At 45.3% G+C, this 14,393-nt stretch overlaps 1 protein-coding gene across 1 annotated transcript in view; it reads right to left on the bottom strand.

Annotated features, from left to right (window-relative positions):
- Positions 1-1,076: 1,076 nt before the first annotated feature.
- The window catches only part of LOC142193625 (arylsulfatase H-like), a 52,229-nt gene continuing 38,912 nt past the window's right edge, over positions 1,077-14,393 (bottom strand). Inside the window, exons 7-8 of the mRNA XM_075262614.1 lie at positions 9,657-9,778; positions 1,077-1,426 (exon numbers count right to left, since the gene is read on the bottom strand). Of these exons, the coding sequence (XP_075118715.1) occupies positions 1,077-1,426; positions 9,657-9,778 (472 nt within the window). The remainder of the gene's footprint in view (positions 1,427-9,656; positions 9,779-14,393) is intronic.

The following is a 14,393-nucleotide window of genomic DNA, read 5'->3' as shown; positions in this document are numbered from 1 at the left end:
TCTTTGGTCTTCACCATAGTGGAGTTTGGAGTCTGACTGTTTGAGGGTGTGCACAGGTGTCTTTTTATACTGATAACAAGTTTAAACAGGTGCCATTACTACAGGTAATGAGTGGAGGAAAGAGGAGACTCTTAAAGAAGAAGTTACAGGTCTGTGAGAGCCAGAAATCTTGATTGCTTGTAGGTGACCAAATACTTATTTTCCACCATAATTTGCAAATAAATTCTTACAAAATCAGACAATGTGATTTTCTGGATTTGTTTTCTCATTTTGTCTCTCATAGTTGAGGTCTACCTATGATGTAAATTACAGACGCCTCTCATCTTTTTAAGTGGTGGAACTTGCACTATTGGTGACTGACTAAATACTTTTTTGCCCCACTGTACATTCATATACAACATTTACACACACCTATCTACACACATACAGGACTCACACAGTATATAAGACACTTAATGTAAATACATATACACATCTATACATATTTTATCCAAAAATATACTTACATTTGACTGCATGGCTGGGTGCCCAGGACATGGAGGAAACTTCTGTGCAGCTATGTCTGGCAGTGAAGAGAGCACCTAAACGCACAGGACTTCTCCTCTAGCACTCTGATACTGAGTAGGGGGAGGGGCGGCGGGGAGGGGCTGCTGTGTGCAGAAGCTTTTACAAGAAGCGATCGGCAGCCCCTGCATCTAGCAGTGATTTCTCAGCTGACGATCTTCTCCTTGTGGTAGGGAAAGTATGGAGCTCCTGAGGGTGTGGGGGCCCTTGGCAATTGGCCCCAGTTGGCCCCAACTCCCCCACCCCCAACGCCGGCCCTGGGGCCTGTTACTGGCTGGATTAAGGAAAAAAAAACCTGCAGGGGTAGCGGCTGTCACCGGGCCCCTAATGTCCCAGTCTCTGTGGCAGCCGCTACCACTGTTACCCCTGTAGTTACGCCACTGGAGGTTTAAACTGCGTGCAAATAAATACAAGAAAGACTAAAAATAAATATTTTTATAATTTTTTTTTAATGTTTTCACAGTTTGTATCGCCAGAATAATTTGTAAGTCAAACCCAAACCACATTATATTTCATATGGATAATTGTTTATTGCACCAACAGAATGGAAAGGTCCCACAGCACGGCTGCAGCCAAGGTTTCCAGCAATTGTTTAAGCCATACAGCTGCCGGGGCACCACATGTAGAGATGCATTATGGCGTGCTACAGCTTCTTGTACGGTTTGCAGCACCTCACCGTATAGTCCTGAATCATTAGGGAGAGGATTCTTCTCTGAAGGATCATTGGAGAGATTATAGAGTAGAGGAGGAACATGGTAGATTACTTTTTCCCCACTACAGGAACACAACTTAGAACCATAACATGCTCCAGCCCCTTCTGGGAACTTCGGAGAAATATAATGAACCTTCCAAACAATGTCACCTGATGATGAGAAAAATAGGTTATTACATTAAGTCAACAGTTGCTATTATTGGATCTTCATTGTTTATCTCTATGCAAAAATCTCTCCTGGTTGTATGATGGGCACACAGGAGCATGGTATGTTACAGGACACAACTCTGATACCCGTATTGTACTGCAGCCAGTCCTGCAGCTAAGTCCATTACATGACCAGTACAGGATTTAATTCACTGGAAATAACTATAGAAGTTTCCACTGTATGCAGGGCCGGTTTTAGACAAAGTGTGGCCCTGGGCAAAATTAAAAGTGGAGCTCCCCATATCCTTACATACCAACACCGTCATATTCAGTCATTTCAGAAGTCAGACCCCCGAGTATAATAACCGGAGCCCCAGGGGAGGTGAGGGAGCTCACCTCTCCGGGATCCAATGTTACTCCTAGGAGGCTTCAGGCCCATATGGTAATGTCCCATACGTCACATGGTCTGGGATATTACCATATAGCCCCAAAGCCTGTGATAGTAGTAATAGCCTGTTACTGCTAGCACAGGCTTTGGGCCTGTATGGCAACAGGCTGTTACTGCTAGAAAAGGCTTTGGGCCTGTATGGTAATTTCCCAGACCACGTGATGTCTGGGCATTACCATATAGACCCGAAGCCTGCTAGGATTAACATCGGATCCCGGAGAGGTGAGAAACAGTGTTATGTTCCCTCACCTCCTCTGGGGCTCCGATTATTATACTCGGGGGTCTGAAAAGACCCCCCGAGTATAATAATAGTTCTTGGGTGTGCAACCGTGTGGTATAATAGAGCTTGAAGGGTCTAGTGTGTTCCCTGTAACCTCTATTATGCCCCACAGAGGCCCCCTGCAACCTCTATTATGCCCCACAGTCTATTGTGCCACTGTGGGGTATAATATAGGCTGCAGGGGCCGCTTTGGGTTAAATAGGGGTTGGATGCGTGGAGAAGTGAGGAGTCAAAGATGTCTGTGTTGCAAACTTTACAGAGTGAAGTCACAGCTGGAAGAAGTGGTCATGGCGTTCCAAAGGGAAGAGACGGGAAATGTGGGAAGACGTCTCCTGTGAGTATTACTGCACAAAATATTACTACACTTTATTTTATTGTAATGTTACCGCTAGCACACCCAACAGTCCTCCCCTGCTGTCTGAGGCGGACGATCAAGAGATGAACTACACCCCCAATACGGTCTTTTGATCATCCGCTTCAGGCAGCAGAGAGGCTAGGTTCACCACTAGGCATAATAGAGGTTACAGGGGCCACAGTGGACCCTTCAAGCTCTATTATGCCCCACAGTTGCACACCCATGATCTATTATTATACTTGAGTTTTTTTTCAGATCCCCGAGTATAATAATCGGAGCCCCAGGGGAGGTGAGGGAACATAATAAACAATGTTACTCACCTCTCCGGAATCCAATGTGAATCCTAGCAGGCTTTGGGCCTATATGGTAATGTCCCAGATGTCACGTGGTCTGGGATATTACCATATAGGCGTAAAGCCTGTGCTGGCAGTACCATACGGATCCAAAGCCTGTGATAGCAGTAAAAGCCTGTTGCCATACAGGCCCAAAGCCTGTGCTAGCAGTAACAGGCTATTACAGACGTCTAAACCAACGCAGGAGAGGGCGGCTTGGGTTTTTTTAAGAGCGGCCTTCTCCTGCGTTACTTTAGACAAAAAAAAGTTTTAAAAAAATGCCGGGGCTCCCCCCCCCCCCCCTCTGGAGCACCACCTGGGCGGTCGCCTCACCTCGCCTCATTAGAGGTGCGGCGCTGCTTCTATACAAGGCTCAGACAGTACACAACCTCCACACTGTGACTACCTCCTTTACATTGTACAGTGAATCAAAGACAATTGCCGAGCACTGCACAGACTTCTAACCTAAAAAACATCACATCAATTAAAGGGTTTTCTGGCCCCAAATTGATTCATTTATACTGATAATCTATCTACAGGACAGATCGTCGGTATGTCAGTATGTAATCTGTCAGGGTTCAACCCCCGAACCCCACACATATCAGCTGTACTAACAGCTTCCGGGTGCCAGACGCTGCTAGTGGACAGGATGCTGCACCACTGCTATTCAAGTAATAGGAGTGGAGCTGCTATTACCCAGAACCACCACTATACAGTGGATGGCGCTACTGTGCCAGTCCTATTTCTTCAATAGTAGCAGTGCTGCATCCTGTCCACTGGCAGCTTTCAGGATGGACCGCGACAGATCACATACTGATGTCCTGTCCTGTGGATCCTGTGGACAGGTCATCAGTATTAAAAATCAGTTTGTGGCTAGAAAACTCCTTTTAAAATAGTGATTTAATAATACTCTTTCCTTCACTCAGGAATAACAGCTCCCTTTTTTGCCCATATGTAATAGAAATCACCACCTTTTGAATTATGAGTTATTATAGTGCCCCCTTATAAATAATAGCCCCTGCTTATGAATAATAGTTCCACCTTAGTAATAATAGTTTGTTCTTATAAATAATGCTCCCCCCATCAGAAATAGTTTCCCCTTATAAGTAATAGTTCCTTCTTACAAATACCCCCCTCCCCTTATAAATAATAATTTCCTCATCCTCATAATAATCCCTCTTTATTAACTATAATTCCCCAGCTGCTATAGTTCCCCTAGCCTTATTAATACTAGACCCTCGTAGGTCCCTTATTAATAACAATTCTCCCACTGGCCTTAGTAATAATAGCGCCTCAAAAAAATATAGCTTTATTAATAATAGATTCTCTTTATAAAACTTAATAAGGCTGAGGGAACTATTATTAATAAGCAGGGGCTAATAGTTCCCCTAGCTTTAGGCCTGGTTCACATCTACATTCGGTATTCCATTTGGTGAGTTTGCTTGGGGACTCCCGAACGGAATACTGAACGCATTAACAAGTGGTGAGCTTATGAAACCACACAGATCCCATAGACTATAATGGGGTCTGTGTGTTTTCCGCACGCTGTCCGCATGAGAGGCAGGGCCAGTTTTAGGCGAAGTGGGGCCCCGGGCAAAATTAAAAGTGGGGTCCCAAATGTTTAAATATTGTACCTACTACATAATCATATTGTTAATTTGATGTACTGCACTGCCCATTACTGCTGTTTACTAGAGTGTTGCTAAGGTCTTTAACCCCTTCCCGACATCCACCGTACTAGTACGGCGGGCGCCGGGTTTCTACTGTTTTACACAATAGACAACCAGCTCTAACGCCTCCGGTCGGTGTCTGCACCAATCGGAGGCATTAATCCCTCCAAGGCCTCGGTCAAAGCTGACCGAAGCACCATTTTCCCGTGCACAGGCCAGAGTATACCCTCAGGCCAGACTATACCCAGGTTTAAAGTGGCCTAGGCTAGATTATACCCCAGGTATACTTTGGCCTAGGCCAAATTATACCCCGGGGTATAAAATAGCCTAGGCCAAAGTATACCCCTCCAGGCCAGATTATACCCCCGGGGTTAAATTGGCCTAGGCTAGATTATACCCCGGGTATATTTTGGCCTAGGCCAAACTATTCCCCGGGATGTAAAATAGCCTAGGCCAAACTGTAACAGCATGTCCTGGTCCTCCTCCGTCCCTCCTCCATGTCTCTGCCAGCCACCATTTATCGCTTCTCTGGCTGCAACCTTTGAATTTTATGCAGTTTCCTATCTCCCTGGGGCTTCCAGGGCGCCTGATCAGTGCATGACACATCATGCACTGATCAAGTGAATCATAAACATTCGCCCCATGAAAAACCACCTTTACAAGTTTACGTTCCAGATGTTATAACTTTTCTTATAATATTAGCATTCAAGTTTTTCTGGTTAAGGTGTTATAATATTAGCATTCAAGTTTTTCCGGTTAAGGTATAATAATATTAGCATTCAAGTCTTTCTGGTTAAGGTATTATAATATTAGCATTCAAGTTTTTCTGATTAAGGTAACAAGTCTATGGGAAGGGGGGGGGGGGGGGGAATCAATATCCTCCCTTATTCTCTACACCTGGTGTAGAATTTTTTTTGCGCAATTTTTCCAGTATACACCAGGTGTAGAAATTAAGGTCAATGATACCCCAAATCCCTCAATGCTAATGATTTCATTGGGGTATAATATGACCTGAAAGTTATAAATTGGCCTAGGCCACTTTAACCCCAGATTCCATGTTAGATAGGTATAATCTGGCCTGGAGGGGTATAGTTTGGACTAGGCTATTTTACACCCCGGGTATAGTTTGGCCTAGGCCAGTTTATACCCTGGGGTATATCCTGGTCTAGACCAAATAATACCCGGGGTTAATCTGGGACAGGGTTACTCTGGCCTGTTACATCGGTAGCCTTGTAAAGGCTCCCTGGCCTGTCTGTAGTCACTTTTTTTTGCAGGCTGCTCTATGCAGTTAACAACGTGTATTGGCCAATACACTTGCAACTAGGGCTCCCCTGATCCGAAGCATCAGACCAAATGTCTGGTGCTGCGGATCCCGGGGCCCCTTTGGAGGCAATTGCCCAGCTTGTACCCCCCAACGCCGGTCCTAACTGTATGCAGGCAAGCAAAGATCTTTGAATTGTGAAATTGCAAAGAATCATCAAAAACTGATACAGTAAGTATATTGGAAAAATATCTATCTTTTCTATAAAACAATTTTATTTGCTGAAGCAAGAAAATCCCTTGGAGGCCTCCTACACATGATCATCTGGGTCAGTAAAAACAACACAGATGGCACGCGGATTGGTGTTCAGCGGCTCATGCAATTAAACGAATTGACAGATATAGGACCTGTTCCAAAATTTGCATCTTTTCAAGATGTGTGTCTGCGCCCAGTGAGATGCATGCGCCCATACTTTGATCCTCTATTGTGGATCCGCAAATATGGATCAACACTATATTTGTGTGCCTGAGACTCAACTCTGGTTTATTGCACCGGTGATAAAGTTCCATCTTTGGAGTCCCTTTTAGGTCGCAATTTGCTCGCAACGGAAATGCCACAGGAAAAATTGCAGCGTTTTACAGTATATAAGTTCTGTGAACTTTCTGTTTAAAGCGCTGCGGGAAGAACTGGGATGCGTTGCCGCCACAGTTTTTCCTGCAATGCTTTTTGTCTGCGGAACATCTTTAGCCTTGCTTGTAAGTTAGTATGGGACATATGATATATACATTTTAACCCCACCCATTTTTTATTTTTGGATTTTGTTTTATTACTTCATGTCTTCCAAAAGCCATAACTTTTCTATTGTCTTGTTCACAGAGTTGTCTTAGGGCTCATTTTTTGCTGAACAGTTGTACTTCATAATGATACCATGTAAATATTGTACGACGTACCGGGTAGCTGGAAAAAAAATTCAGAATGGGTGCAACTTGTGTGACCAAACTCTGTTCACCTAATATAGGTACCATAGGAAAGTATTGCATGGACCACTTTACTGGCAGTAAATTCATCTACAGTACAGCAACATAACTACTTTTACTTCAGTAGTAACCAAAGTATTAGTCTGTGGTCTCCTAGCATGCTCTAATGGTAAATAGATACCTCAGTCTCATTTGGTCGAGGTATCAAAAAGGTGAATCCCAGTAATCAGAGCGGACTCTGATCTCAGGAATTGCTGTCAGGTTTCCGCTGAGCGGCCACCCTGTACAAAGACCCAATGTCCATTGTAATAGTACAGTACAGTTCACAGCAGCAAGTATTTATTATGCAACAAAAGAACGCTAAGCGCTATTCACACCAGCAGGTATTTATTAAGTATTGCATCAGCATTATATTTCTATCAAGAGACATAAATGAAATCATTCCTACAACTTGTCTCCCATTGTAGGATCCGATAGGCTTCCCTATTAAATATGTGCTTGTTACAACTTGGGTTCTTCAGAGAACATTGCGTGCTGACTTAGAAATATAATGTGAAATCTGCCATTGTTTGTTCTGTCTCCACTATATGTTACCCTGTGGTGTGGTTTGAGTGTAATTTGACATGCAAATAAACAGGACACATCCCCAATTAGATTCTAGGATGACGTCTGTAGAATTAATTATGCCAAAAAAGTCTAGTAAAAATGCAAAGTACTGAAGCATTAAAACATAGATAATCACAAGTTCCGAGTGTCACACCCCGTTTACTGACGTGGATGCAAAATACGCCCTTCACACCCATTTTTTGTGATGTAACTGGCACATAAAGTGTCTATTTTACACATAATATAACCAAGGGCAAAACAGATCCAGAAGCATACTGCCAGGTTGGGAGAGTTGTCCCCTCTCCTTGATACCGGAAGGTCACCCCTTTTTTTAGGGGAGCTGCTCAGTCGTTACAGGAGAGTTAGCCAGTAGAGATGAGTGAACACTAAAATGTTCGAGGTTCGAAATCCGGTTCGAACAGCCGCACACTGTTCAACTGTTCGAACGGGTTTTGAACCCCATTATAGTCTATGGGGGGAAATGCTCGTTTCAGGGGTACGCAACATTCGATCGAATTCTACTTACCAAGTCCATGAGTGAGGGTCGGGCTGGATTCTTCTCCCTGCGCAGCGTCCTCTTCCGGCCTTGAATTCACTCTGCTAGGCATCGGGCCTAGGCAGAGCCGACTGCGCATGTCCACACTACAAGAAAATGTAAAGCGGCCATTTTCTTGTATCGCGCAGTCGGCTCTGCCCAGGCCCGATGTCTAAGCAGAGTGAATGTAGAGCCGGAAGAGGACATGGGGACGCTGCGCAGGGAGAAGACTTCTAAAGGTAAGAAGAACCAGCGTTGATTGGCAATGTATAGCATTCTGCCAATCAACGCTGGTTCTGCATCGAATCTTAACTTTGAACAGCAAGTAGTATTCGATCGAGTACGAGTATTTCGAATACCGTAGTATTCGATCGAACACCTACTCGATCGAGTACTACTCGCTCATCTCTATTAGCCAGTAATAACAGTAAATAGTTCCTGGCTGGCATGCTGATGGGGCAGCAGTATGTCACAGTAGGAACCTCTGGGGCAGTGCGGCATCATAAACAATGTGTACTGAATGTGAAAAGTTCAAAAGATGGAAAACGTAGTGAAGGAATTTTGTTAGGGCTGCTGTTTCCTTTAAAGAGGACCTTTCATCAGATTGGGCACAGGCAGTTCTATATACTGCTGGAAAGCTGACAGTGCACTGAATTCAGCGTACTATTGGTTTTCTTGATCTGTGCCCTGGGTAAAGTGCTATCGGTCCCGGTACTGTAGCGCTTTACAGTCAGAAGGGCGTTTCTGACAGTTTGTTAGGAACGTCCTTCTCCACAGCAGCGCCTATCGCGCTGTACAGTGTGAGCGGGGAGGAACGCCCCCTCCCTCTGCTCACAGTGCTTGTCCATAGACGAGTATTATCAGGAGGGGAGGGGGGCGTTCCTCCCCACTCACACTGTGCAGCGCGATAGATGCTGCTGTGGAGAAGGATGTTCCTGACAGACTATCAGAAACCCCCTTCTGACTTAAAGCGCTACAGTATCGGGACCGATAGCGCTTTACCCGGGGCCCAGATCGGGAAAGCCGATAGTGCACTGAATTCAGCACACTGTCGGCTTTCCAGCAGTATATGGAACTGCCTGTGTCCAATCTGATGAAAGGTCCTCTTTAAGACTCTGTTCTTAATCAATTTCCTAAGGCGTGGGAAGCCTCAGAATTATTAAGAGGCACCAATAATAACGCCACTCCTAATAATTTGGCTGCATCTCATGGTAGGAACCTGTGCTTCAGAATGTAAACCTATGCTATGCCAGAAGAAATGGAGAAGGATCGGTATCACAACCCGGCTTCAGCAAAATATAGCTTTTATTAAACGCATTATGCGTTGTTGTGACTTTTTATTTTTGTAATGGAATAAAAGCTATATTTTATTGAAGCCGGGATGTGATACCAATCCTTCTCCATTTCTTCTGGCATACCGATATATGGCTTCTCTTCAAGGCCCAAAGCCTGGATCGTGCACCCCGAAAGCTTCTGCATTTAACGGTGAGCCTTAGTCAAAGAAATCTCTTTTTTCTTTTGTTATAAACCTATGCTAGACAGGGACTTGTATACATTTCAGATATAACTTGTGCAAGTAAATATTAAATCTGTTGGGCCAAGGCATCCCCACCACCATCCCACTTTTATCATGTTCTAGTCACTTTTTTAAAGTAGTGAGCATAGAGGAAAAAGACCAACTGGTACGTCTGTGCCAAACAGGCACCACTTTTACACCAGGAAACTGGCGTGTTTAGTTTACGAATTTCCCCCATTATCTCTATACTTACTATTGGGCTGTTGCCATCGAGCTGCATGTAAGTGCTCATCACAGTAGTGAAACATAAATTCATGATCAGATTGAGCTACATGTCCTTGCAGAAGTGGCATCAAATCTTTGCCATCAATTATTCTGAAACAGAAAATGATATGTTATGATGTAATAAAAGATGACCGTGAATACTGCAATGTACGATGAATGAGATGGTTCTCACAGAGTACTCCAAGACTGCTAATGTTTAATGGAGTAGAGACACTTGTACTTGAACAGTTCTGAAATCTCTCATTGATGTAAATAAAAGGGCATGGGAAGGGAAAAAATAGATCAGAACAACACAGTATGCTGCATCTGCAGTCTATAGAGTGTTCACATTGCTTGGGGTGGTCTCATCTTTATAGTCACAGTTTACATGGTGATCTCGTAGATGTAATAACTAGAAATGAGTGAATAGCATTCGATCAAATAGGTATTCGATCAAATATTACGGTATTCGAAATATTCGTCCTCGATCGAACACCACGCGGTAACCCAGTAAAAATTCGATTCCCCTCCCACCTACCCTGGGGCTTTTTTTACACCAATAACTATGCAGGGGAGGTGGGACAGGAAGTTGGGTAACGTAGGCATTGAAAAAAAATCAGGTGACCTCCACTCTATAAGAATAGTGGGTGTCAGTTTCGGTTCAGGTGCGAGTGTGAATTAGACAGGGACAGACGTTCTGCCATTAGTTAGGCAGGAATCTTACACCAACAGCTCTTATAAGAGCTAAACTTACTCTACCACTGCTTGAAGATTGTATATACATCATCTGTATATATAATGTTTTCGCAAGGAATTTTCCCAAAAGGGCTCCAATTCTGTACCACCTTTTCCCCCAATCTACCTTTGCCATCTCTAGTTATATATGCGTTTTCAGCTCAGTATATACATCTAACAAACAGAGGTATTTGGCCATCTCTAGTTATATACGTTTTTTCAGGTCAGTAGACACTTCTAACATACAGAAGTATTTGGGTGCCATATACCTTGGCCATCTCCAGTTATACACTAGAAATGCATAAGGCTAGCCCAAAGGGATGGTGACGGGGGCGTGGAAATGCAGATGGGTGTCAAGGCCGCGGTCAAGCTACTGCGCATCCAATGCCTACTGGTGAGGGGCAGCCAGCATTGCGCTCATCCACAATCCCTGGCTTGATGGCAACATTAAGCAGGGTGCAGGGTACAACGCTGACGAGGCCCAAGCACCAGGAACAGGTGTTGCAGTGGCTAGCGGATAATGCTTACAGCTGCATTTCCACCAGCCAGTCAGCCACTACCTCCAGTCGTGTTCCTACCTAAGAGTCTGCCCCTCCTTCCTCCCAACATGCCCAATCTTCCCAGCAGAATCATCCTACTCTTGCCCCCAGCCAGGAGCTATTTTTGGGTCCTTTTCAACTCTTTGACTCTGTTCAACCACTTCCCGAATCCCAGGAGCTAACAGACGAATTTGTGTGTCCTGATGCCCAAACACTGGAGCATCCGCCATCTCCTGCCGATTTTGTGGTTGTGGACCAGCATTTCTCGCCCTCAGTGATGATGACGAGACACTTTTGCCATCAGGGCAGGCTGTTGTTATGTGCGGTGTGCAGGAGGAGGAGCAGAGTGAGTAATTGGAAGAGGAGGTGGTGGACAACGAGGCGACCAACCTGACCTGGACAGGGATGATGTCTAGCGGGGAAAGCAGTGTTGATGTGGAGGCCAATGCAGCACCAAAAAAGGTGGCTAGAGGCAGAGGCATGTCCAGAGGCAGAGGACAGTTGCTTCAGAGAAGCCAGGCCAGAGCCAGCAAGGCCCAAGATGTTTCCTGTCCTAGCCACTCGCGAAAAACTCCCTCATCCAAGCCACATTCCTCGATGGTGTGGAGATTTTTTAATGTATGCGCGGAGGACAAACTGAGTGTGGTTTTCAAACTGTGCACCTCAGAACTGAGTAGGGGCTCTGAGAAGAGCAACTTGACCACCTCAGGCATGCTCAGTCATTTGAAAGTCAAGCACTGGGCTGAGTGGCAGAGAGCAAACGCAGGACAATCGTCGTCCAGTGTTGCCGCTACTGCCTCTTCCACTGTTTCCAGTGCTGGCACTGCAGTCCAGACCACCAGCCAGGACACCTCCACATCTGCCTCTGCCACTTTGGGGACAACACCCTCATCCTCCCCTTTTCCTGCCTCTGCTCCTTCGTCTGCACCATCATGCACCTCTTCCCAGCAACTCACCATCTCCCAGGCGTTTGATCGCAGCTGAAGTACAGCACAAGCCACCCACATGCCCAAGCCTTAAACATCCACATCTTCAAACTGCTGGCCCTGGAGATGTTGCCGTTTAGGCTTGTGGAGACTCAGGCCTTCCGTGACCTGATGGCAGCTGCGGCACCTCGCTATGCCGTCCCTAACCGTCACTACTTCTCCCAGTGTCCCATAACATTAGGCGGGCCCTGAGTTCCGCGCTTTTCACTAAGGTCCACTTGACCGCTGACGCGTGGACAAGTGCATGCGTTCAGGGACGCTACATCTCACTCACAGCACACTGGGTGAATGTAGTGGAGGCTGGGACTGGGTCGCAAACTGTGGCTGCCTACCTCCTCTCCCTGCCCAAGATTCCTGGCAGGGGTTCTCACAAACCCTCCTCCTTCTTGTCCTCCTCTGCCGTAACATCGACTCCAGCTGTGAGCTGGAAACGCTGCAGCACTGGCATGGGGAGATGTCAGCAGGCTGTGCTGAAGCTCATCAGCTTGGGTGACAAATAACACACTGCCTTCGAGGTGAGGGATGCCATCCTAGAGGAAACGGCAATGGTCATGTGTGATAATGGCCGGAACCTGGTAGAGGCTCTGGAGCTTGCCAGACTCAAACATGTTCCATGCCTGGCCCATGTTTTCAACTTGGTGGTGCAAAGTGCAGTGCTTGTGTGCCCACTTTTGTAAGTCTACAGTAGCCGCTGCTAGCCTGAAAACCCTCCAGCAATGCCTACATCTGCCTGAACACACTGCGGATGGGGCGAAGGGGAGGAGGAAATGGAAAGTGACCCTTCCGGTTGGGGCAGCGAAGTCAGGCCGATTAACACTCTGGCACACATGGCTGACTTCATGTTGGGCTGCTTTTCCAGTGACAAACGCATTGTACACATCATGGAGAGCAACCAATACTGGATTTTTGCAATCCTCGACTCCCGGTATTAAAATAACATCTCGTCTTTCATTCTGGTAGAGGGGAGGACCAATTGCATAAATGATTGCCACAAGCAACTGATGCAGAATATGATGGAAATGTTTCCATCAACTCTCGCTGGCGACAGAGAGGAGAGTTCCTCCAAGAGGCTAACAACTGCCATCCGGTCCACACCCACCAGGGGAACACTCTCCAAGGTCTGGGACACCTTAATGGCATCCCCTCGCCAAACTACCTCCACTGAGGGGCCTAGTGTCACCAGGAGGGAAAAGTATATGCGCATGTTGCGTTAGTACCTGGCTGACCACAGCCCTGTTCTCTCCGATCCCTCTGTACCCTACACGTATTGGGTGTCAAAGTTGGACCTGTGGCTGGAACTTGTGCTTTACACCTTGCAGGTGCTGTCCTGCCCTGCCGCCAGCGTTCTATCTGAAAGGGTCTTCAGTGCAGCAGGTGGCATCATCACCGATAAGCGCAGACGTCTGTCAGCTGACAGTGCTGACCGGGTGACACTGATCAAAATGAACAGCCAATGCATTGACCAAGGATTTGCATCTCCACCAGTGTAAAGCACCCCAACATGAAGTTCCATGTATTTGCTCCAGCTCCTCCTCCTCCTCCACCATCAACGTTGAAGAACGACATTTAAAACCACCCCATTAAGGCTCACTTGTCCCAGGCGCATTCCAGAGGTGTTGGCATCATTTCCTGAGGTGTCATTGAGGACTTGGTGACTCCATTTAGTCGAATTTTGGTTTTCCCTGAAACAAGCATTTTTTTTCCATAGAATATAATGGGATTCAATATTTCATTGAATAGTCGAATATTGAGGCCTATTTGAATTGAATTTTGAAATTTCTAATATTTCACTATTCACTCATCTCTAGTAATAACTTAAAGGGGATCTGCCAAGAAAATGCTCTGATAGCTGAATGTATTATGTTCTCAGGTCCGGGGGGACTCAGTGGTTGTATCTCCACCAATCAGCAATTTAGAAGATGCATATTTTTTGTGTGTCACAACCCTTTTAAGAAAATGATTCATGTCATTTAGGACACAGTTTTTTTTTTTATTCCATTTTTGCCTAGTTGCATTCTGAATGCTGTAATTTTTATTTTATCTTTTCGCTAACATGGCTGTGTTAGGATATATATTTTTTTAATCCGTATAAAAAAAACTGCTTCATAATCCTCTTCCCACTTATTTTGATGATGGTTTAGGTTAGTTCACACGTTGATAGGTGTTGAGGAATTTGGTTAGGAAAAAATCTGCTTCAGGAATTAGGAAATGGTTTTTTGAAGCGTTTTTTTTTTTTTTTTTTTTGACTGAGGTGTTTTTTGGAGCGTTCTTTGAGGTGTTTTTAGTTTTTGTTTTTTTTTCCTCCAGCACAGTGTATGGACCTTGAAAAAATTGCTAGTGGTTTTTGAAGCGTTTTTTTTTTTTTTTTGTCAAAAACCACGTCAAAAACTGCAACAAGGTTTTTCCGCCTCCCATTGACTCCTGTTGGTTTTTTCAGGCAGAATCTGCTTGAAGAAAGTTCATGTC

The sequence above is a fragment of the Leptodactylus fuscus genome, chromosome 2 (assembly GCF_031893055.1).
Source record: "Leptodactylus fuscus isolate aLepFus1 chromosome 2, aLepFus1.hap2, whole genome shotgun sequence".
Lineage (NCBI taxonomy): Eukaryota > Metazoa > Chordata > Amphibia > Anura > Leptodactylidae > Leptodactylus > Leptodactylus fuscus.
The sequence above is the reverse complement of the archived record's forward strand: the minus strand, read 5'-3'. Positions and strand labels throughout refer to the sequence as shown.